The following is a 25,419-nucleotide window of genomic DNA, read 5'->3' on the forward strand; positions in this document are numbered from 1 at the left end:
GAATCTGTGAAAGAAAATTTACCTTTATTTTCTTTGTTAAGAGATAAGATGAGATGAGAGAGATAGCCTTTATTTGTTAGTTGCAGTTTTTTTGCCCACAACCGAGATGACAGACCTTGCCGACCGTACATACAATACACAAACATCACATTGGGGAGACAGGTCAGGCCAGGTAGCAAGGAAAAAAACATCAAAATGTGTAACACAAAAATGATAATACAGGAATGCACAGATATCAACACACCATAGCACAGTAAACACAGACAAGCAACATGGGAAAGTGTTCCAGTGTGTACAACTGATCTGGGACCGCTGCAATCTTTGATTGCGCCTCCAGCTGATCCAGTGTCCACATCGGATGGTAGGTAAGCGTTGGAGGAGGCGTTGGATCCGGGGTAGGGAGGGTGATGCATCAGTGAGTGCTTATCAGTATCAGTATATGTATGTGTGTGCGTGTCCATAGTTCAGCTGAGACAGTGTCCTTCGCCCTGCCAGGCTAAGTAAACAGTCTTCCAGCCAACCCAGGTGGCCTTGCATGGAACGGGAAGGAACAGACTAAACACAGTCGTTATCAGGGAGTTTTTGTTCAGCTCCAGCCTTGAGCCCACGGCTGGCGCCGAAGGGGTAACCGCATTATGATGGTGATTTTTCTTTTCTTTTGCAACAACTCATGAGAATTTCAAAGCTGTTCTTTAACACTCCGTCACTGGACTCTCAATCTCCCGTTGGAGAGCTGCGAGCTTCTCCATGATGTTATCAAATTTCCGCTCGGTGGTCTTGTCATTCTTGTGCTCAAAGAGCAGATTCTGGGACCTCACGACCGCAGTGAACTGCTCCAAGATGTAATCCAACTTCCGCTCAGAGGTGTTATTCTGAGTATTCACTGCAGCTGTTAGCTCCTCCAAGCTCTTAACCATGCTGCATTCAGTGAGCGCATTCTGAGAAGTCACGCCTCGTCCCATCATTTCAATCCCAGCGGGCAGCCTTGGGGGGGTTTGAACAGCCGGTTCCGCTTTCTTAATTCTCCGATAAGCCAGGGCCAAGCCAGCTCCGATCAGCAAGAACCCTGTTATCATGGTTCTGAATAGGTAGATATCTTCAGCGTCCTCGATCGACAGTCCCGCCAGGCACACGATCCTCTATTTCTGCCACCCGTCCATCGTGTATCCGGCAGGGAAAGTCCCTCCAGGGCACTCAGGCTCTCCTGAGCCCAGACTTCTCGTTGAGAAAAGGGTGTCAATAGCATTCAGAGACCAGTTGAATCCATAATTCTCTTTTAGGTTTTAGAAACAGACTGTGAGAGAGTGTTCCAGGGAAAAAGTAATACAAAAATCACGAGACTAGACAAGGACATAAGGGCTAAGCAGGGAAGATAAGGGAGAGGAGAGGAGAAAAAGTGCGTCCGCCTCCTCCGAGAGCCAAAAAGAGGAGGAAACCCGTGGAACGGTTTTGGGGAACCCTTGGTGCACACATGTTGCTGCTTATAGTGCTGAGTCTGACCCTTGTATGTGAAACACTTGGTTGGTGCTGACAGTGGTCCTGTTGCTGAGGTTGGGGTCATCCTGTAAACTCTTAAACGACCTCCACTGCTTCGGTGACTGGAACACAAGTAAGAGAGATGTCACTGATTTTGTCACTGAGCAGTGACAAAATTCTCAAGATAGTCTCCCTTTAGAAAACCACCAGGATTTGTCTCAGCATCACAGTAAAGTTCATCCCTTTGCAAGGATGTTTTTCTCTGCTTGAGTGAGTTAGTCAGACAAATTTCCCCCCCACTTGTCCATGTCCCTAGTGTGACATCCTGTCTCTGGCCACTGAGGACACACTCTGTATTTTGTTGGTGTTTCCAACGCACAACAAGTAGGTCAAACGTCTTTTGTTGCCTGGTATTAGACTTTTCATGTTGTGGTACACGAACCTTGTCAGTGAATTCAGAACTCTTTTCAGAGTATTCTCATCTGAAAGAGTTGTAAGTCTCTGTCTTGATCTGCCCCTCTTTTGATTTTAGCACACAATGGTAAAATTTGTTTGTCTGACCCATTCATTGAGCAGCTGGCTGTGTGTTCTGGAGGATTTTTGTTGCTTGGAGTTCCCCTAACTCAAGAGCTCATTTGCAGACAAATTAGATTTAAATAAATATTTAGTATTTAGTATTTAGTATTTAGTATTTAGTATTTATTTATTTATTGTCATTGTCAAGAACAATGAAATTGCGTTTGGGGCTTCCATACAACCCCAAAAAAAGAAGAAAATAATAAATACCCCTTAAAACCCAAGTGTACATATTTAACCCAGTGTGACTCCAATGCAATAAGACAATCCTTAGCAATAATGTTCGTAGAAATTCAGACAAAGACCTGAGAAACATGACAAAATACAACAATGCAACCCATTCAATATTATTGTACTGTGAGATATGATATCAGATATGATAGTTATCTATTTAAGAAAGAGGGGGGGGGGCAGGAGGGGGAAGAGAATAAAGATATGATGCACCAATGCAGACCAGTTCATTGCTATTAAGAAGTTGGATATGGTTATTGTCCGTGAGAGGGGGGCAGAGAGTTCAGGAGCCTCACAGCCTGTGGATACAGGCTGTTGGCCAGTCTGGATGTTCTGGCCTGTATAGACCTGTACCTTCTCCCTGAGGGCAGCAGATGGAAAAGGTGGCGCGCAGGGTGATGTTGGTCCCGCAGGATACTGTGCACCCTCCTCAGACAGCGAGTGGGGAAGATATTACTGATCTCTGGCAGACTTGTTCCAATAATTCTGCCAGCTTCTTTCACCACCCGCTGGAGTGCTTGCTGATCGGCCTTGGTGCAGCTGGGGAACCACACTAGAAATCCATACGTCAGAACGCTGCTGATGGCACAGTTGTAGAAGTTCAACATCAGAGATCTGGGAATGTGTGCGCTCCGCAGTCTCCTCAGGTAGTAGAGGCGCTGTTGGGCCTTCCGTACAACTGAGGTGATATGGTTGCCCCAGGACAGGTCCTCGGTCACAGTTACCCCCAAGAATTTAAAACTGCTCACCCTCTCCACCGCCTCACTGCCAATGAAGAGAGGCAGATGGTTGTTATGACCCCTCTTCCGGAAATCTACAATGATCTCCTTGGTCTTTTTTGTGTTTAAGACCAAGTTATTGTCGTGGCACCATGACTCTAGTTGTTGCACCTCTGTCCTATAGTTTGTCTCATCATTGTTGGATATAAGTCCGAGCACTGTGGTGTCATCTGCAAACTTAACAATGAGATTGGACGCGCAGGAGGAAATACAGTCATGGGTGAAGAGAGTGTATAGCAGAGGGCTCAGAACACACCCCTGAGGGGCACCGGTGTTGACCACAAGGGTGGAAGAGGTGTTCTTACCCACTCTGACACTCTGTCTACGGTTAGTGAGGAAGTCCACAATCCAGTTGCACAGAGAGGAGTTAAGTCCCAGTTGGTGGAGTTTGGGACGGAGTTTGTATGGCCGGATGGTATTAAAAGCCGAGCTGTAGTCTACAAAGAGGAGCCGTGCATAGGTGTTCCTGTGTTCCAAGTGCTTCAGTAATGTGTGCAGCACTGTGGCGATCGCATCCTCGGTTTTAGACTAGATTTAGGGGTTTTATTCACTTTACGGATTCATGTTTATATATCTTGGGGGTTTTTTTTAAATGAGAGAAGACAAATTTGCTCAAATTATAAGTTTAATTTTTATGTTATTTATTTCAACTTCGTCATCATCATCATCATCAGTTTCTTTCTCTCATTACTTTTTTTTTTTTTTTTTAATTTGTCTGTTTTAGTTTATGCTTAGTTATTACTGTGGTCATTGTTAATCCGTTAATTAATTTCTTATTTTCTCAATCCTTAAATCATATTTCTTAATTTTTTAATTAATTAATCTTATTTTTCCATTCTACCCATGTCTACCAGGGGCTGGGGAGTGGCCTGCAGTATCACCCTCCTTCTACTGGATGGTGGTGCTTTAGCTCAGTCCTACTACTAGTTAGCACTGTTGCATTTTTTTATGTGTAATACCCTCTTTTGAACACACAATGTCACACTCTGTTGAATAGACCCGTGCTTACACGAAGTCGTGCACCTTTTAAACAAAACAAAGACACGACATAGAACAATAACAAACATTTACACCACTTTCTTTTAAAAAAATTGGAAGTATGTTACCCAAATGACTTAAAAACCATGTGGATATATCAATACAATTGTCACCATGTTGCTTTCATAACATTTTTTTTAAATTAAACAACTCAAAAAGCAGTGACCACTATTTTACCGGCCTCAATTTTTCCCACAGTTTCAAATCCTGTGATTACTTGTTGCTTTAACCGGACCTCAATTTTCCCTGCAAACATCTTTATACGATATCTTTTATGCCGATTATGTGTAGTCGTTGCTTTTCTAATGATTTAGCTTACACGGCTTTAAATGCTATACAAAGTTTATAAGGTCCTCGTGCTTCTGAGAGGAAAATCTCAACACATATGTTGTCGCTTTTCTCCTTAAGGCAGGGGACTTTAAACTTTCTATATTTAAATTGAAAATATTATATCATATATAAATTATGGTTAGAATTTTAAATTGTTTTACATGATGTGATGGACCTTCATCTCTCTGGCTCAGAGACAAAAGCTGGCGCACCCAGGCAGTAAACACTTTTATTGCATGTGGTAAAAACAGAATGTTAACATGATTGATCAAAAAGTTGAAGGGAAGCCCTTAGACCCCATGTCCAACTCGAGTTTCATCTCCTACACCTTTTGGATATCTCCCTATAAGGAGATGACACTTCTCACATCACCATGGCAACTAGCTCCTATCCTCCGCTCAGGGCTGTAGAGAAAAGTGCCCATTCCATAACACCTGATTTATGGCCCTGCTTTTTCTCTAGTAGTCAGCATTAAAGTTTGTACCTTCTGGTGCCATCTCTAGTGCAGGCAAACTAGACAGGTCAAAGGCATTAATCATCCATGTATAGGGATGGGAATCGAGAACCTGTTCTCTACAGGAAATGTTTTCTAGTAGTCTAAATTTCTTGTAATCGCAAGTCTGCTTGCCTATTGATTCAGCCTATCGGTTCATACTCTTACATTACATTTAGTTGATTTCAGTTGTCGGAGGAGCAAAATACTAGTGCAGTCTACAGCTTGGATATGGACATAACATATTTTAATTGCACAAAAGGACAAGTGTAACAATGGTTGCATTCAGTTGTTTAAAGGAGGTGGCAGAAACACTCAGGACAGTCAAAAAGTCATGACCACACCATCAGTTCATCAGTAGGATGAACAAATTAAAGGTTTTCAGGCCACACTAACAGTAATGTTCAGTGATAAGCACAACTGAATTATTCATGATTTTCATAAATTCAAGATCTTCTATAGACATTTGAGGTTAATTCTCTTGCTTTCTCATTGAAGTCACGATTGTATTGCTTTACCAACGGCTCCTCTATGTGAGCAATGGAGATTTGGTTAACTTGAATGGTGGGAATGCTGCTCCCCAACTTATAGACTTCTCTATAAGGTAGCGAGAACTAAAATCCACACATACACGCACCCACCATTGTCCAACATCAGTAACAACACACTTATCATTTCAGTAGCAAGACACCCTTGCAGAAAACAATAAAAAGTGGGAAATCTTGCTGCATGCTTTAAACGTTAAAAAGTACTACCACCTGGTGGAAAAATATAGAAAAAAAAAATTCAAAGTAAATAGTACAAGAGCAAAATATTCCTTGATGTTAAGATAAATGTGGGAGCAAATGTTGGTTATCGGCCAGCTTAGCTACTTCAAGCTAATCCAAGGAAGTGAGATGGTGCATTGGTTAGCAATGTTGCCTGAGTTCAATGCCACCATCTGTGTGGAGTTTGCATGTTCTCCCTATGCTTGTGTGTGTTCTCTCCAGGTACTCCAGCTTACTCCCACAGTCCAAAGACATGTGATTGTAATTCTAAATTGCCATAGTTGTGAATGGTTATGTTTCTATGTGTTAGCCCTACGTCAGATTGGTGACCTATCCAGGGAGAAGCTCGCCCCTCGCCCTATAGGATAGGCTCCAGCAACCTGCAAACCTGATAAGAGAATGGATGGATAGGTGATAATTATTCATTCATCCATCTATTCTATTCGGTCAATTCCACATTCTTTATTTAGTTATATGATAATTATTAACATAATCGTTCTGTTTTCCTTTAAGAGTAAATAAAGCAGGAATCATGTAGGTTAGTGAATTCCACAGTAAACCATCTTCTGTTTGTAGAAACTGTGCAGGATCTTTATTTTACAGTAAAGGTTATTCCAGTAAACAAATTCTTTGCACTTCCTTTTTTGGTTGGTACTGTTCAAAGGCAGAGAAAGCAACTTTATTGCTCTGTTGAAAAAAGGAAAAGATGAACTTTAAACTCTCCTTGTCAGCTGACTAGAGATAAAACTATTATGTGGGACAACGGATCAACAGGGTCAGAAACTCTTGAAGAACAAAGGCCAAGAACAAAAACATGCCTTGATTTCATGAAGGGATCTGAGAAATGTAGAAGGCACAGACATTTATAAGCATTTCCAAGTGGCTTTTCTGGTTCTGCAACAGAGAAAGTTTTAGAGCAGAAAGGCATTATAAGCTGGTAAGACTAGGTTGAGTTCAGGAATGTTGGCACATAACAGGGTGGTGCAAGGAGGCAGAAAGAGGGAGGGACACAAACAGAGGAGGGACAAAGAACAGGAGAGAGTCATAAATGTAATAATTACACTGTAGTCATAAATAAGCGTCAAGCACTCTTTCCACAGGTTACCCATGTAGTTAACAACATTATTGCTGTACGGATAGGAGCAAGAGAGGGCTGAGGATTCCCTTTTCTGATCTTAAAATTGTTTTCAACTGTATTCTTTTTTTTTCTTTTCATTTTTCACGTGAATTTCTGATTCCAAGTGATGGATTTATTCCTGGATTCTGGCTAACTATGGCAAATTTCTTTCCACTCATTTCCTCAACACCAAACAACATTTTCCAGTCTTAGTTTTTCACGAAAATTGAGCAATAGATTTCACTATGTCTGTAGCTACCCTGTTCAGGGGTAAGTGGGGACAGAAACCAAAAGACGTCACAGAAAAGCAACCAGTTGTGGTTCAACCAAGCCAAGAGGAACATGATGATGATGACTCCAGCACTGGATTTAGTAGAGAACCTATTCGCAGAAACTCCCGCTTTTACCGGTCAATGAGGAAGAAGAGACTGATCTCATCTGAGCAATCTGAAAGTAAGACAAGAAGACTAGTACAGAATTTGGCTGTGACCACAATTCAACAATGAATTTGCAGTTAATTTGAAGTTAATTTTAGCTGGGCTTTTAGCCCAGCTAAAATCTTTTTTTTTTACTTAGATGCTAGATGTATAGTTAACTTTAAATTAATCATTTATATATAACTGTGCTTAAGCTAGGTTATGAATTCATTTCTCACACGTTGTTATCAAAGGCATCGTGTTAGGGACTGCTGTAGTTAATGGTGCAGTTGTTATTGAAAGTAGAACAAAGGCAGTTTCTATCCTTCAGTAGAAATCTACATGAATACAACCTGAGAAACTGGTTCTGTTTGAACCGCGTACAGCGGTGAATAATGTATTTCCCACGGGTAAATGGACTGGCGTTCAACCTATGACCTCATCAAAGCAAGAACAACCTTGAGTTTAAATGTTAAAATGAACCTACCTGGATAACGATATATTGTTAAGTATATATACTTAATGTCTTGCTATATATATATATATAACCCCAATATATAACCCCAATTTTGAACAAACAAACAAACAAGCATGCTGTTTAAATGCTGTGTAAATAAGACTGGGATTTGTCTCTGCCTGATTTCCCCAATGACTTTCATGTCTGCTTCAATGAGCCCCTCTAGGACTACACTCACTTCAACACCAGGTGAACTACGACTCAGCTTGACCTCAGCAGAAGTGGCCCACATGAAGTTGCAGGCCCTGACAGTATACTAGAATGGACACAGAGATTGTGCCAGTCAGCTGTCAGATAATGGGATCTCATCAGTGTTTCATACAGCCTGCAAACCTTGAGAATAAGGACTTGTATATATGTCTCCTATTCTTGGACCACTTATGCCCTCAGTACAATAATTCAACAAACTCAGCAGCAAAAACTTGCAAAACCTGACCTGAGCTTCTCCCTCTTCAGTTGGTTCCTGGACTTCTTAATCACTAGATCCCCCTAGGTTGTGTATGAGACCTCTCATACACTGCTCGGTAGAATATCAAAGCTCTCACATTGTGACGTTTGTAGATGACACAGGAGTGGTGAGATGGAGAACCAACAGTGATGCGTCTGACTACAGGCAGGAATTACAAAACAACCAGCAGGCTGGTGCTCTAGAAAACCAAGGAGATGATTGTGGATTCCAGGAAGTGTAGAATCCCCCCCCGTCACACTCCTATACATCGAGGGAGTAGCTGTTGAAGAGGACTCCAGCTGTAAGGATCTCAGTGTACATCTTTAAGAGGACCTTTTCTGGAGTCACAAGACATCCTTCCTTGTTCAGAAGACGTACCACCGTCACTACTTTCTTAGAAAGTTCAGGTTCACTGTATTTTGGGGCTAAGTATTGACCACAACAGGAAAAGACTCAGCTGTGTTTTAGAAGAAAGGTCACACTGTCAAAAAAAAAGAAGCCAAGTAAGTCCACTGTGACCAACCATTATTGAACACAAGGGGTGGATTATGACACCAGCTATTAGTCAGCTATACTCCTACTTCTACTACACCTTGCTCCAAGTCACCATCAGTAATTCACATGATTGTGTGTTGGAGTAATGTCATACAGAGGTTTTACACCTTGGTCCCTTACAGTCAAAATTATTTTTTCCCCACATCTCAGCTCATGTGACAGCCAAGATGGTTACTAGTGGCTTGTGACTACAATGACCAGAATGAATGAAAATCTACGCAGGGATCTTTTTAAAATCCTAATATCTATATCTATATATCTATATATCTATATCTATATATCTATATATCTATATATCTATATCTATATATCTATATATCTATATATCTATATATCTATATCTATATATCTATATATATCTATATCTCTCTCTCTCTATATATATATATATATATATATATATAGAGAGAGAGAGAGAGACGGAGCAATACTGGAAGAGCATATGGGAGAAGGACGCAACCCATAACGGCAATGCTCAGTGGCTAGTGGATCTGAGGGCAGACCATAGCAACCTCCCTGAACAGGGTCCAGTAACAATCACGGTGGGAGACATCCATGCAAGGGTCTCTAGTATGAAGAGTTGGACAGCACCAGGCCCTGACATGGTTCACGCCTACTGGCTGAAGAAGCTGACTGCACTCCACGAGCGTCTGGCAGCACAAATGAACCAGCTGCTAGTTTACGAGAGACACCTGGAATGGCTAACCGAAGGTCGGACGGTCCTGATCCCCAAGGACCCCAAGAAGGGACCAGTCCCATCCAACTACCGACCAATAACCTGCCTCAATACTACATGGAAGCTCCTGTCAGGCATCATATCGGCTAAGATGAACAGGCACATGGGTCAATACATGAACGGGGCACAGAAAGGGATTGGCAAGAATACCAGAGGCACAAAACACCAGCTACTGGTAGACAGAACAGTCAGCCGAGACTCCTGTACATGGATGACATCAAGCTGTATGCCAAGAGTGAACGAGACATCGATTCACTGATCCACACTACCAGGATATACAGCAATGACATCGGGATGTCATTCGGGGTGGAGAAGTGTAGTCGGATGGTAACAAAGAGAGGGAAGGTAGTCAGGGGATCGAGCTACCAGAAGGCAACATTGCAGACATGGAGGACAGTTACAAGTACCTGGGGATCCCGCAGGCGAATGGGAACCATAAAGAGGCCGCTAGGAAACCTGCAACCACCAAGTACCTGCAGAGGGTCAGACAAGTCCTGAGGAGTCAGCTGAATGGTAAGAACAAGATCCGGGCTATCAACACCTACGTCCTGCCCGTGATCAGGTACCCTGCTGGTATAATAAGTTGGCCAAAGGAGGAGATAGAAGCCACTGACATCAAGACAAGAAAGCTCCTTACCATGCATGGAGGGTTTCACCCCAAGTCCAGCACCCTGAGGCTGTACGCTAAGCGGAAGGAAGGGGGCCGGGGACTGGTGAGTGTCAGCACCACAGTCCAGGATGAGACAACGAACATCCAAGAATACATTGGGAAGATGGCCCCAACTGACCGAGTGCTCAGTGAATAACTCAGGCAGCAGAAACCCAAGAAAGAGGAGGGAGACGAGGAACCATCATGGAAGGACAGGGCCCTGCACGGTATGTACCACCGGCAGATAGAGGAGGTGGCTGATACCCAGAAATCCTACCAGTGGCTGGACAAAGCTGGACTGAAAGACAGCACAGAGGCACTAATCATGGCAGCACAAGAACAAGCTCTGAGCACAAGATCCATAGAGGCTGGGGTCTATCACACCAGGCAAGACCCCAGGTGCAGGCTGTGTAAAGATGCCCCTGAGACAATCCAGCACATAACAGCAGGGTCCAAGATGGTAGCAGGCAAGGCATACATGGAACGCCATAACCAAGTGGCCGGCATAGTGTACAGGAACATCTGTGCTGAGTATAACCTGGAAGTCCCGAGGTCAAAATGGGAGATGCCCCCAAGGGTGGTGGAGAATGACCGAGCTAAGATCCTGTGGGACTTCCAGATACAGACGGACAAAATGGTGGTGGCTAACCAACCGGACATAGTGGTGGTAGACAAACAGAAGAAGACGGCCGTAGTGATCGATGTAGCGGTTCCGAATGACAGCAATATCAGGAAGAAGGAACACGAGAAGCTGGAGAAATACCAAGGGCTCAGAGAAGAGCTCGAGAGGATGTGGAGGGTGAAGGTAACGGTGGTCCCCGTGGTAATCGGAGCACTAGGTGCGGTGACTCCCAAGCTAGGCGAGTGGCTCCAGCAGATCCCGGGAACAACATCGGAGATCTCTGTCCAGAAGAGCGCAGTCCTGGGAACAGCTAAGATACTGCGCAGGACCCTCAAGCTCCCACGCCTCTGGTAGAGGACCCGAGCTTGAAGGATAAACCGCCCGCAGGGGTGACCTGGGTACCAGTTATTTAACCTAAAAACAATTACAGACCTAGATAATGGAATTTTAATATAAACCTTCAAAACATGTCTAAATGCACTCTTACCTTAAGCTATGTTTCTTTCCTCTTGCAATTTTTATAGCAAATCTCTGATGTTCAAGTGGAATGGCCTTTAATCCATCCATTCTCTTCCACTTATCCTTATCAGGGTTGCGGGGGGACTGGAATCTAACACAGGGCTGAAATGTTATAAAGCCAGAAGAAAAAATGGAGATTGATTCATTCAGTCTTCATCCAACTACTGGTCCCAGTGAGATTTCCTGAATCCTTGTTGTTGAATTACACTTAGTCTAGCCCCTCACCAATTTGCCTTTGGAGAGCCTATCAGGCACAAATTGCCTCTGAAGACATAGGTCCTAGGATCACTTTGGCACCTAAATCACTTTAACATAATAAGACAGTTACTCATAGCGGAGGGATGTTTACATTCAAGTGATAAAGTACTTTAGTGATAACTGAATAGCAGAGTTACAGGTCAACAAAGAGGGCTTAGTATTCTTTTCATTTCCTATTACCAGTAGACACCTTTTACTCTGACAAAATACTTTACCTCAAAATTGAAATGTTTATCTCATGGCTGCTGGCAGTGACCTGTGTCTGTACAGAGTAATTAACTTTTTAAGGTGCTCTGAGTGTTTGAAAACCTAGAAAAGCAATGACAATCTAACACTTCAGCCAGTTTAATTACAAAAATTCATAAAAAAAAAACCCAAACTACTTCACATAGGAAACAGGTGTGAGTGAAAGAGAAAGACAGAAAAACAGATAGATTTTTTGTAACCCACTAGAAATAAGTGATTAAAATGTAGCCATTTTAACTACTGTGTAATTTTCAAATTCCTCCCTACTATATCTATAAATACACTCTCTACCTTTCTAACTTTCCAGATTCCACCAGGCTTACTTTGGACCACAGTCCATCCAGTAGTGCAGGATCTTCCTCCTCTCATTCTCCCTTACCCCACAAGTCACCTTTGTTGCCAGGGGCTAGACGGTGAGTCTGCATGCCTTCACTGCCCAACCCTGTAACCAAACACACCCAGAAAACAAACAATCACATAACAATGCTTGCTTGAACATTGTACACTGCTTTATAATTAACACCTGGCACTCTTAGTGGCTTATCATATCTGTGATAAGCACAAAAGTCTCTGTGAAAGTTAAGTCTTTGTTCTTCTCGTGGTTCTAGGTCGTTAATCAAGAGTTTTCTGTTTTGACTTTTGAATCGTGTTAATTCATTATTGTTTTGATTGAAGAAGTGGGATTTGTTTCTAGATTCTATTAATTATCTTTGCACTTATGAGTTTTCCTATCTCTGTTTGTTTCCAATTGTATTATTTTATGTAACTGATATAGTCATAAATTACTTTATGTTTGTTAGTTCCCTTCTGGTCTCTTAGTTTCATCTCTGTGTTTTGCCTTTATTATCTCCCATGTTCAGCCGGTCTTGTCTTGTGTCTGTTTACCCTTTTGTGTGTGTCAAGCTCAGGTGTCTTAGTCTTGGTATTAGTTCCTGTTTTATTTTGATAGTTCCTTGCCTCATGTGCTTTATGTTCAGTTTTACTTTTCCCAATTTCTTTACCCTGATTAGCTTCAGCTCTGTTCCCTGGTATTTCCCCATCTCCCTAATTAGTCTCCTGTATATATTCTCTGTTTCCCTCTGTCCTTTGTCAGAGCACTTGCCCTTTTTTTGTCTTCAAGTTCCTGAGTGCTTGTTTTTTAGTGGTCTTCCCCAGTGTAGGTTTTCTGTTGACAGAAGAGTTAAAAAATAAGAGACAAAAATACCCATCAAGTCAAGCAAATTTATAATATTTGAAATTACTAATAAGAACAAAGGATTCATGTGGTGAAAGGTGTAAGATAATCTGATTAAGTATGTCTAAAGTGGTGCATTTTAAGAAAAGATTTGAAAATGCAAAGATGTTAAACTGACTGGATCTTATATACCCCTTTTCTAATGAGCTCTGAGCTCTACCTGAGCACTCATTGTGCTTTATACAATTTGCCTCATTCATCCATTCATATAGAGAGCAACTTGGGATTAGTATCTTGCCTAGTGATATTTGCCATGCTGGAGCATCCAGGGGTCAAATCACCAACCTTCTGATTAGTAGATTACCTGCCAGATATGCTGGCTTGACCTAAAAAGTCACATTTGACTTTTTAGTCACATTTGACATTTGACAACCATACATATGACAGTAAAAAGGCCTGTATTGTAACTTGCGTCTAAAGGGTCACCCTCGCTGCCCCACAGCGCCGCGCTAAATCATCAGAGGGGTCATGCAGGGGCAAGAGGGCATCCTTTTTCATCGGCTACCTCTGTCCAACCCACCTGAGGGTTGCTGACGTGTACCATTGACTCTGGCTTCCAAGGAATCATCTCCTCAGCCATTGGCAAGCTCTAACTAAACCATGGGATTAGTCACGTTTACAAAACATTGTTTGAGGCTGGACCAGCCAAAATACCAGACAAGTAGATGTGGCAAAAGTAAAGGTACTGTTAAAAAATACTTTGGTAAAAATTGAAGTTCTGATTCAATTTCTTTACTTAAGTAAAACTGAAAAAAAAAGTTTCTGAAATGTACTCAAAGAAAATAAAAAATAGCTCTTCAGAGGACATTTTAACCAGCTATTTTTATGCAAAGCTAACTGAACATTGCAATATATTAATATAATAAACTATATGTACATGGGAATACAAACTTTGTTTCCGTGTAAATTTTATTTCTAATAAATGCACTCAGCTTGAATTAGATATATAGCAGAGGAAAAGAAGGAGAATCTTTAAAAAACAGCTCTATTTTCTGTCTAACACATTGTAGATGGTGACTTTGCCTCCACACCTAAACAGAAACATGAGTACATTCCGGGGTTAAACTGGGATTCAGCAGGTGGGAGAATCCTAAAATCGGTTGTAGAAGCTCAGGGTGGGGAAAAAAATCACAACTCACAATAATTTCTTTTGTGGGCTCCATCGGATTTTCAGTGTATTGGCTGTGATCAGCTGACCATTCAGCAAGATGTGAGCACATTTATGAGCAGTCTTCACTAATTTCCCTCCCCTACATTGACAGCATACTGTTTATACTGCATTAATAGTAGGTGGTATAACTTTGGTATGAAGGGGAAACTCAGTGAATGAATCTTAGCATCATCAGCTTAAACTTAATTCTCAATTTTAATAATTCTTGATGCATTTTTTTTGGTTTGTTATTTTGCTTTGATTCTTTGTAAGGCGCTTGGAAAGTAAAGGACTTCTTTAAATTTCTTGAAGATGTTTCACCTCTCATCCGACAAGCTTCTTTAGTTCCAAAACTAAAGTGTCCCAGTCCCATCTGTACTCCACCATTTCGTTTTAAAACTAGAAACTTAAACCACCACTCTCCTTAGATTACCATAACCTGGATGACTGAGAACCTACACAGATACTCTGATTCTTTGTTTAACGCACAGCTCTGTAACACTTAGTTGTCACCATGTAAACGTGAGCGTTTCACCTACATTTGTGACTAAAAATGGACCTGCAATATAAACATGTATAAGACGAACGTGAATAAAAAGTAAAATAATTTAAGGAGCTTGAAAAGAAAGCGACTGGTCCTTTTGAAGTTTCTTCACAAAACTTAAAGAAATGACATGACATGTCATTTACATCATGGAGCCTTGCTCTTAAAAAACTGACAGAGATGTAACACTGTCTGTGAAGCTGGATTTAAGAAATAAGTGCTTAAAGTTAAAGTTTTAAAAACATGTTTAGTGCCATCTTCTGTCAATAAGTGATGTCATGTGCTTGGTTGGTTGGCTAATAGACTTAAATTAATTTATGCTAGCTAGTTAAGGAGAAAATTGATAACTCAGAAGAAAATAAGGACACTAACAAACAAAGATTTTTATGATAAGAAAACAAGTGTCCACTTTCACTTTACTGGCTGTTGAAGACACTCTGTGTATTTTGCTGTGGTTTCTGACACACAACAAATAAGTCAAACTTTCTTTGTTGCCTAGTCTTAGACTTCTCATGCTGTGCTAAACAAGCCTTCTCCATGAATTCAAACACCTTTTTAAGAGTATTCTCATCTAGAAGCATAGAAAGTCTCGGATCTGCTCTTCTTTAGCACTTCTCTGGTAAAATTTGTTTGTCTCACCTGTTCATTAAGCAGCTGGTGCTGTGCCTTCTGGAGGATTTTTGTTGCCTGGAAGTCCTTAACTGAAGAGCTCATTTGCAGACTTTTAGAAGTAATCCTGTTTTGTCTTCATCTGAGGCTGAATTCTCAGGTGGTTCCTGCAATTAGCCATCTTATGTGCTGTTTGCTCATACTGATGTACAAGCTTTAGGCAGTCCTTGCCAAAGTGGGTTAAAATTGTATGTAGTTCACATACATGGGTCAGTACTGCAGACAGAAACATGGGTGTGCCATGGATTCCCCAATCTCACCCACTGTGGCCAACTTGTACATGGAAGAAGTGAAAAAGAGGGCTTTGTTATCTTACCCTGGAACACCACCAAGTCATTGGTTCAGGTATGTAATGGCACCTGGGTGAAAATCAAATCTCAGGACCAACCACAATTCACTGATCACATTAACTCAGTGGACCAACACATAAAGTTCACCAGGGAGAATATGAAAAGTGCCAGGTTACTAATGGGGGACATTTAAAAGTTGATGTGTACCATAAACCTACGCATACGGATTAGTATTTAACGTTCGACTCTCATCATCCACTGGAGCATGCACACCATCCCCACAGACACAGTGGCCAGGGAAGCAGAAGAACGTCACATCAGGAAGGCCCTGAGAATATGTGGTTATCCCAGCTGGACTTTTGTTGAAGCTGGGAAGGCGCATAAAGAAAGCTCCAGTCGATCCAGGGGAGGACAACCACTGCCTAAGCGGAAAAAAAACCCCTGGTGATGCCATATGTGTCAGGAGTATCAGAACAGTTGAGATGCATTTATCCCTCTGTGGCGTTTAAACCCCAAAACACGCTGCACCAAGAATTGGTCCACCCCAAGGATCGGGTCCCCCAACACAAACGGAGTAATATAGCGTACGCTGTTAAGTGCCATGATTTATGTATCGGGGAAACCAAGCAACCTTTGGATGGCACAACACAGAAGAGCTACCTACCAACTCTGCAGTCTATTTGCACCTACAGGCCAGCGGGCAGTCTTTCAATGATGAGGATGTACAAATCCTGGACAGGGAGGAACGCTGGTTTGAGCGTCGAGTCAAGGAGGCCATTTACGGGAAAAAGGAAAGACCATCTCTGAATCAAGGAGGTGGCTTAAGGGTACATCTTTCACCATCTTACAATGCTGTGATTGCAGCCATTTCCCAACCCTCTGTGAATGGTAGTCATGGCCACTGATCAGTGGTCTTTGATCAGTAGTTGTTGATCAATGGTCATGATAATTTGCATATTAATGATCAAGGAACTGATCTCATTCAGTGGTCCTAGTTTCAGTCATTGGGCACTTCTCATCTTTCAACATTGTCAGAATATGTCTTTTTCCCCTTTTCAATTCAGTTGTTTTAAGTAAACTGTGAAACTTTATTTGTTATTTTTTACTGTAGATGAAGTGCAAAGGGTTTAACTATTGCAGTGTGTACTTTGCATTAGATGGAGGAGTTGTACAGGGAGGCATAGGCAGGAATGATTTCCTGTGTCATTCAGTGGTGCATTTGGGTAATCTCAGTCTCACACTGAACTCCTTTGACTGGTCAGCACGTAATGGAGTGGTTGGTCCAGCATTGTACTTATCTTGGACATCATCTGCCTCTCCAACAGCACCTTAAGGGAGTCCATCTCCATCCCCACAACATTACCAGCCTTGCGGATCAGTTTATTGAGTCTCTTCGCATCTGCGACCCTTAACCTGATGTCCCAGTGTGGAACAGCATAGAGGACAGCACTGGCCATAACAGACTAATAGAAAATCCTGAGCATTGTCCAACGTCAAAGATGTCTCAGCCGCCTTAGAAAATAGACAGAACTCTGTCCCTTCCTGTACAGTGCAGTGGTATTTTTTTTTAACCCAGTCCAGTTTATTATCTATGTGTACTCCGAGGTATTTATGGTCCTCTACAATATCGACCCCCTGGATTGAAACAGGGGTCACAGGTTCCTGGTCCTCCTAAAGTCCACGATCAGTTCTTTGGTCTTTGTTACGTTGAGCTACAGATGATTCTGCTCACACCACGTTACAAAGGAGCCAACCACAGCCCGGTACTTTGTCTCATCACCCTCTCTGATGCATTCAGTCACTGCAGAGTCATCAGAAAACGTCTGAAAATGGCAGGTCTCTGTGCAGTGGCTGAAGTATGTGGTGTAGCGGGTGAAGAGGAAAGGGGAGAGCAGCAGTATATTAATGACTAACCTCGTATTGTGGATGGATTATCTCTGTGGTTCTCCTGACTGACGTTTGGTCCGTTTACAGCATCCTGCCATGCGATTGCATTTGCTCCTAATCATTGGGAACCCTCACATTAACTTTTATCGAGTGGAAAAAAGTCCTCTGTTCGTTAGCGTTCGTCCTCCAGCTTTACTGTTTATGTTATGCTAGCATAGCTTTTTCGCGCTAGCGATCACGTAGCACATCATTATATACCAACTAGCCCAACTTCAGTAACCCTACAAACGTTGCTGCTGTTTACTTTCCTGTCTTCATTTATGTTGGAAGTGATAGTAGAGCTGTATGTTTTAATTTGTTTTAGAAATCCCTCATTGTATATTATATTTAGAGGGAAGCTAGCAAGCGAACTCCCTGCTAACTTCTAACTCTGTTAAATGTCATAAATTCCGTCTTCATGGATGCTTGGATGTTAAACTTAATTGTTACACCTGATAGAGCAGAACGTTGATCATTTTATTACAGATGAAAGAATTTAGACAGTTTTTAACTCTCAGTAATGCTGCAGTGTTCGTTTGACTTATGGACCTGCAGCGGAGTTTGGGCCCAGACATGGCTAATGACATCAGACTTACAGACCGGATAGGTCGGGGCTGGTCAAGGATAAGTCTTTCCAGGGTTTTCATGATGTGGGAAGTCAGTGCCACAGGTCTCTAACCATGGGGGGGCACTGGGACATGGCGTTTTTGGTACAGAAATAAGGGATGATGTCTTCCACAACACTGGACCCTCTGCGGACTTAGACTCATCATGAACAGTTTATGAAAGACTCCACAAAGCTGGAGGGCACAGGGACTCACCTTGTCTGGTCCAGCAGACTTGCCCGAGTGGAGTCTTCTCATTTTTCTCTGAACCTGGTCATGAGTGAAAGTGACAGGTGGGGGAGGGGTGTCAGGACTTTCACAGGAGGCTATGGTGGAATGTGGAGACAGAGGGAGAGTGGATTGCAGGCTGACTACAGGTCAGGTCAGAGGGGTGAGCATTTACCTCAGTTTTGAATCTGTTAAAAAACACATTCAGCTCATTGGCTTTGTCCTCACTGCCCCAGCTTCTTTGCTGGTGGATGACCTGGATGCAGTGATTGTCGTCATGCTACTCCACACCTCTGTCATGCTATTCTGCTGGAGTTTCCACTCCAGCTTTCTCCAGTAATTGTCCTTAGCCTCTCTCATCTTGCCCTTCAATAATGCCTGAACCATTCTCACCTCGCTAATTAATTAACAATACGTTGACCAAGTTAATCCAAGTCTTTCTCCAAGTTTCTTCACTTACATCTACATGAAACTAGTTATATAAACTAGCAGCTAATTTAAAGATTTCTCATGCACAAGGGCAATATATTTTCCTGTGATAATGAAAAAACCTAATTATAATATCCAGTAAATATGCACACAAATTTAAGAATTTGCTGTTGTCAGTTAAGCTTTAGATGATGTGAATGGCTTCTGTACATGTATTTCTAAGGTGTGTTTCTTGTTTTTCTTCTGTCAGATGTAGTCCTCAGCTCTCGCGGCAGCCTCATCATTCCAGAGATTTGTTGCCAAGCAATGGTGAGTTCAGTAGCACACATGCTCTGTACAACCAGAATGCTGCGGATAAGAGAAGAGGAGGAGTGGGAGGAAAGAGGACTGTGGAAATATCAGCTGCTTCATACAGCCAGCAAAGAGATTTTACAGCAGAAATGAGCACGGACTGGACTCACAACAGTGACAGTGAAGCCATAGAAGAGCTTTCTGAGCAAACAGCTAAAGCTTGCACTGTGAAGGATACCAGAAGGAAGACCATGAACTCACAACAGCCTAATTCTGAAGGAGACCAGGATATCCACATGAACCACAGGTCAGATCAAATTACTTTAGAAATAGAGATATAAATATTTTAGAAATAGAGATATAAATTTATAAAAAAAATTAAAAATCATTTGAATTCTGATGAAAGCAAATAATATGACGAGAAATTAGACAAATAAATAAGATAAAAATGCTTATTGTTTTTTCACAAAATAAAATTACACATTGTAAGAATGTATATTATGAATTATATTATCTTATGAAAAGATTTGAAATTTAGTAGTGATGACACACACACACACACACACACACACCCAGAGAAAGCGAGAGATAAGCGCTCTCTTCACAAAGGTATGTCCTTTTTTTTCTTCGTAGGGTGCTGAGAAATGGAGAATGCTCACAGACAATCTGCCACAGTCTCAAAATCATCAAAAATATTGGTGAGTTTGACAAAGGGTGAGAGTAGTGCATATATTACACCCACCAGCAGAGCTATTGCTAGAAAACCCTTTTGTATTTGTTTCTATATTATGGCTAATATAAGCAGTGGTAAGTCACACCATTCATGTAAGCTCTCTAGCACTTTACTAATTCAATAATATGCATGATAAAATCTTCCTGTATGTAGATTCAGATCGCTGACTGGTTAAGCAATTTTGTGCCTCATATAGAGTTTCCTGGATTGATAGACTACTCCACACAGTCTAATTCACTTTGGATGATTTTTACAGGGATTAGTAGAAATTTACTCATGATGGCAGCATTTAAGAATATAATAAAGAATTCTAAATCTTAAATGAAGAAGAGGAAGCCTGAAAATTGACTAAGAAGTGGAACAATACAGTACACATAGACCATATGTTTCTCTAAAGTCTGTGCATTTATTTTTGCTATGTGTGAGACTGTACTTTCACCCTGCTCTTATGTAATTCAAGTCCAGTTCTACACCCACAAAAGTAATCTGCAGTATATGACTGAGGAAGATTACACAACATGTTCCAATTTCTGCACCAGCAAACTTTCAGCCCACCTGTGAGAAGCACAGTTTAGCTGTGTTGGGGTGTCTGTAGCTCAGGATGTGGAGAGGTTCATCTTATAATTTGAAGGTTGGTAGTTTATATCCCTGGCTGCTCCAGTCTCCAGTCTGCATGCCTAAGTATACTTGGGCAAGATACTTAATCTCAAGGTGGTCTCTGAAGATATGCTCCTCAAGTATAAATGTGTGTGAATGTTAGATAGAAAGCACTTGGGTGTAGGAAAAATAGTGCTTGAATGATTGTTTGGGTTTGGGATTGATTGTGTGTAAATGTGTGAATTTGTAAAGGGCTTTGCATGCTCAAGCAGAATAGAAATGAGCTATATAAGAACCAACCAGTCCAATTATTAATAACAAATTTTAATTATCCAGAGTTTCTATTAATATTTTGTTAGTATATATTTAAGTTTTTCTAAGGAGCTTGAAAAGTAAGTAAATGGACTTCTTTATGTTTTGTGAAGACGTCTCACCTCTAAACGTTTTCTTCAGTTCTAAAACTTATCCATGGAATGAACCAGTTTTTCTACTTCTTCGGTTTTGATTTTGACCCAGGTATCACCACCTATCATATCAACTCAGTAGATAGAAACATAGTTCACCAGGAAAGATACAGGGAAGACTCAAAAGATAATGCACTGAGGAGCATATAAGCCTTAACACTGTTTAACGAGTTTACCAGAAGCCCCCCACACAGTCTGGTATCTAGTGTTTCACTCCCATCACCACCAGGAACAACAACTTGTGATGAATCAGAAAAGATGCACAGGAAAAAAGGTCAGACCCCAAGCAGGGAGAAAAACAGAATAACATAATATAACATGACATAACATAACACTGTTGTCACTCATGTAGCAGGATACTCAGACAAACTGATCCAGCTACACTCTCAGAGAAAAACTGGTTCAATCCAAAGACAAAACTAAAAAATACGAACTAAGCAACATAACGTATTCTGTGCAGTGCAGCACATTTGCACTACATTTCTTTAATGCAGAAACCAAACAGCCACTCTATAAATGCATGATGTAACATAGAAGAGCCACCTCAATAGGACAAGACTTAGCTGTACATCTGCAACTAAAGGATAAAGGTCATTCTTTTGAGGATGCCAGTGTTCACATTTTGGACTGAAAACTAAAAGGAGCCATCTATGTCCACTGTGAACAACCATCATTAAACAGCGAGGGTTTGTTATGACACCAACTGTCAGCCACCTACAATGCAGTTTTGAGATCATTTCCCAGGCGCCTCAAACCGCACTCACATCTTAGGTCAGGTGTCCTCAATAGGTCACAAAAAAGGTGGAGACAATATCTCACAATGGTTTCACTTGAAACTTCTGGTGATAAGGGACAACACCCAGTATGGGTTTAAATACCTGGGACTCTCCACCATTTGATTTAGAACTGAATAAGCCTCCTGGATGAGAGGTGTCTTCTCAAAACTTAAAGAAGTCCAGTCACTTTCTTCCAAACTTCTTAGACTATCAAGGCCCGGATGACTGAGAACCTACACAGAAATTAAAAAATGTCATGAGAGTTTGATAATATAACAATACAAAGAGCATGCACACAAAGTAATTTAGACACCCCATTCTCAATAAATATTTGCCTAAATTCTGGATCGTGGTTCTATTGATTATTTGGAAACACCGACACATACTAATACCAAAAACAATTCCTGTATATTTTGGTTTTATTTTTATTTAATCTGTAAGTATCTTTGGTGGAATGGTGATTAGCACTGGCACCTCACAACCAGTGAATTGATCGATAGACTATATGACAGTTAATTTTGAGATAACTGCTAAAATCGACTTTTCAAAAAAATTTACAAATTACCACAGGGGAACAACTTACTGTAAATTAGCCACTGTTAGCCATCCCAAGCAGATGGGACATTAGGCCAGCTGGGTGACAGTGAAGTGTAGCCCTAAACAGAAGCCCCTGGTACACCACCAGTCTCTGCACATTTCAAATTGATTTTCCCCATTCACACATCTGCTGAGGAAAAAACTCTTTAGCACATGTTTTCTATAAACAGCATTCTGGACTTTCTGGACACCACTCGGGTACCTGAGTGGTGCTGGGTTGAGATTCACGAGTCTGGAGCGGAATTAAAAACATGACATTCATTTAAGGTTATCACGTGTTTTGTGAGCAAATGCTTTTGCATATTCGTAGTGTTTCCCCCCTTAAATGAAATATCTACTTTGCAAGTATTGCAAGTTGCCCTGTTGTCATCCGTTCTCGTAAAGTATAATCAAACTTTTGAGCGTTTGAGCCGCCGTGTTTCCTGCCAGGTAAATGACGCTCCGCAACGTGGTGACGTCATTTGGGGCGACTGGAATCGATAAGGGAATCGTTTGCAAAAATGGCAAAAAATTCCAAGGAATTGAGACAGTGGGAACCGGTTCTCAACAAGAACCGGGTTTTGATACCCATCCCTATCCTCAACTGTACCTAAAAGTGAAATGTGGATTATTAAACACAAGGTCTCTCTTCTAAATGACTGTTTGTAAATTATATAAATGCCCCCAAACTCCCAAGTGTTAACTCATTTGATCCTGAATTAACACACTTACCTTTGTCCACCCTAAATGGAAAACTCTAAAGTCAGTTTTATTTGTTGCTATCTATCCTCACTGTTTCTATCTGATTTCGCAGACCTTTTATCTGATTTAGTGGTCAGTTGAGCTAAAACTGAATTATAGTATAGGTTTTGTGGTTTCTAACCAATTTCATTTTACAATGACATCTAGAAGTGATGGAATTTTAACTTGTTCTAACAGTGGCATACTATTATAGCACCACACTCAAATTCAGTGAACTCTTTAAAACAACCCTATAACAAATGTTTGTGAAGGCAGACTAAATGGTTAGGTGCTTGATTTTATACACTTGTGGCAATGAGACTAAAGAAACAAGTACATTTTCAGTTTAACTGACTAACCCAGAACTTTTATCCATATACAATAGTGTATGCCTTCTGTCTAGACACCGTATGAAAGAATGGTAATTGAAGCCACTGAAAAAATAAGCTGTATATGCATACTTAACGCGCACTAATCATTTTTTGACTCTTTAGCCTTCCTGTACCAGGAATACCGAGACACCTCCAAGCAGCAGGAGATTGAGCAGCGGCGTCAGCGTGACAACCTTTTTCCTGGGGTCAAGGCAGGGACTGTGGGGACAGACTCTGGTGTAATGTCTCCACCAGTGTTACAGCTGCAGCTGAGGAATAGTGCTCAGTCACTGACCTTGTGGCAGAACCTGGAAGCTGTGCAGGCAAGCGGTCTGCTTACTCAGTTACCGCACAAAGAAATTATAATGCAAGAGGTGAGCAATTTTGTGATGCCAAAAAGTTATTTGGATTGAGTAACGTTATTTATTACAGTAACATGTTTGATTTCAATGACGTCTTTAGAACAACTCCTTGTTTCACAAATGTTTGTAAAGGCAGACTGTATGGCGAGAGACCTTTATTGCAAACTGGGTTAAGTGTAACTAGATTATGTGTCTGTTATCTGAATTCACTTACCCTACAATGACAATCAGGATAAACAGTCACATGAAGCTGGTTATGAACTCGCTATATTAATCCAAGGTTTTGATTTTATTCACCTGTGGCAATGGGACTGAAAACACCTGCATTTAAAATTTAAAAGGACTGGCCCACTATGTTTAGTGTACTTTATTAGTCATAAACTTGGGAAATCCTTTAGAAAAAATACACTAAGCTCCAGGAAGTGTAACGATATGTACGTTTGACCTTAGCAGACTCAATCACAACAGGCACTTAATAAAGAGATCTTAGCATATGTGTGCATGCAAAACATATAAATGGCATACAAATAGACGAATGTACCAAGTGATACTAAAATATTTCAGTGTAGACCATAGCTTATGTGATAAGGTGGATAATCAATTAATTGTGGTGTTGGTCATTTGGTATTTGATCCTTCTACAAGTTAAAATTGCCCTGGGCAAGACACTGAACCCAAAAGTTGCTCCCAAGCAAACCACTAGAACTGGTGTGTGAATGGTTAGATAGTAAAAACACACTGTAAAGTGCAATGGTTAGAAAGGACTAAGTAAAGACTATTTGCCCAACTGGTAGACAGACTGACAATGCTGCTGAGAAACAAATTAAAAGACAGCTGCCCTGGTAGTGATTTGTTTATACTGTATTGAAATTTCCTTTTGTCCCTAGGCCATGTTTGAGCTGGTCACTTCAGAGGCATCCTACTACAAGAGTCTGGAAATTTTAGAGACACATTTCCTACGTAACCCTGTTTTAGTGAACACGCTAAGCCAGTCCGACATGCATTTTCTGTTTTCCAACATCGAGGAAGTGATGAAAGCCAGTGAAAGGTGGGACAGTATATGTTAACCAAAATCAGTTTATTAAGTCTTAACTGTGAAGTTTAGCCACACAATGTGCTTGAGTTATAGAAATCTCATAATTTTTTCAGGTTCCTGATGGATCTTGAACACCGAATTGAGAAGTCTATTTTGATTCCTGATGTGTGTGACATTGTTTATTACCATGCAGCAAAACACTTCAATGTGTTTATCACATACGTCATTAATCAGGCGTACCAGGAGAAGAACTACAGACGCATTTTGTGAGTATTATATTTCATATGCCTTCTTCATACACAAATAGTTAAATTATGGAGTGTTGTATGAGTCATTTTTTTTGTTGTTGTTAGAAAAATATGAATGATCGTAATTTATATTTATTTACACTTATATTTTTTAAAAATTCATTTTTCATAGTGTTTTTGTTTCTGTTAAAACAACACAATATAGTTCCTGCTATTTTTGTAAGCATTGCTGTTAATGATAAATACATGCTTGGAATTAGAGAAAGTTTTAAAATAAATATCATCTGTTAATGTTTTAAGTCTCTGTTAAGCAAGTTTTTGTAATGACAAATGTTGAGAAAATGCACAGTGTTGTTGGGTATGACCAGTACAATGGG

General features: G+C 40.9%; 1 protein-coding gene across 1 annotated transcript in view; it reads left to right on the forward strand.

Annotated features, from left to right (window-relative positions):
* The first annotated feature begins 6,743 nt into the window (after positions 1-6,743).
* Positions 6,744-25,419, forward strand: part of ngef (neuronal guanine nucleotide exchange factor) — a 34,252-nt gene continuing 15,576 nt past the window's right edge. The window contains exons 1-7 of the mRNA XM_085244857.1: positions 6,744-7,260; positions 12,081-12,186; positions 19,099-19,446; positions 19,773-19,837; positions 23,521-23,771; positions 24,646-24,806; positions 24,908-25,060. Coding sequence (XP_085100983.1) covers positions 7,053-7,260; positions 12,081-12,186; positions 19,099-19,446; positions 19,773-19,837; positions 23,521-23,771; positions 24,646-24,806; positions 24,908-25,060 — 1,292 coding nt within the window. The 5' untranslated portion in view covers positions 6,744-7,052. The remainder of the gene's footprint in view (positions 7,261-12,080; positions 12,187-19,098; positions 19,447-19,772; positions 19,838-23,520; positions 23,772-24,645; positions 24,807-24,907; positions 25,061-25,419) is intronic.

The sequence above is a fragment of the Mchenga conophoros genome, linkage group LG14 (assembly GCF_057382185.1).
Source record: "Mchenga conophoros isolate Kocher_MC1m ecotype Shallow Benthic linkage group LG14, M_conophoros_male_GT1.1, whole genome shotgun sequence".
Classification (NCBI taxonomy): Eukaryota; Metazoa; Chordata; class Actinopteri; order Cichliformes; family Cichlidae; genus Mchenga; species Mchenga conophoros.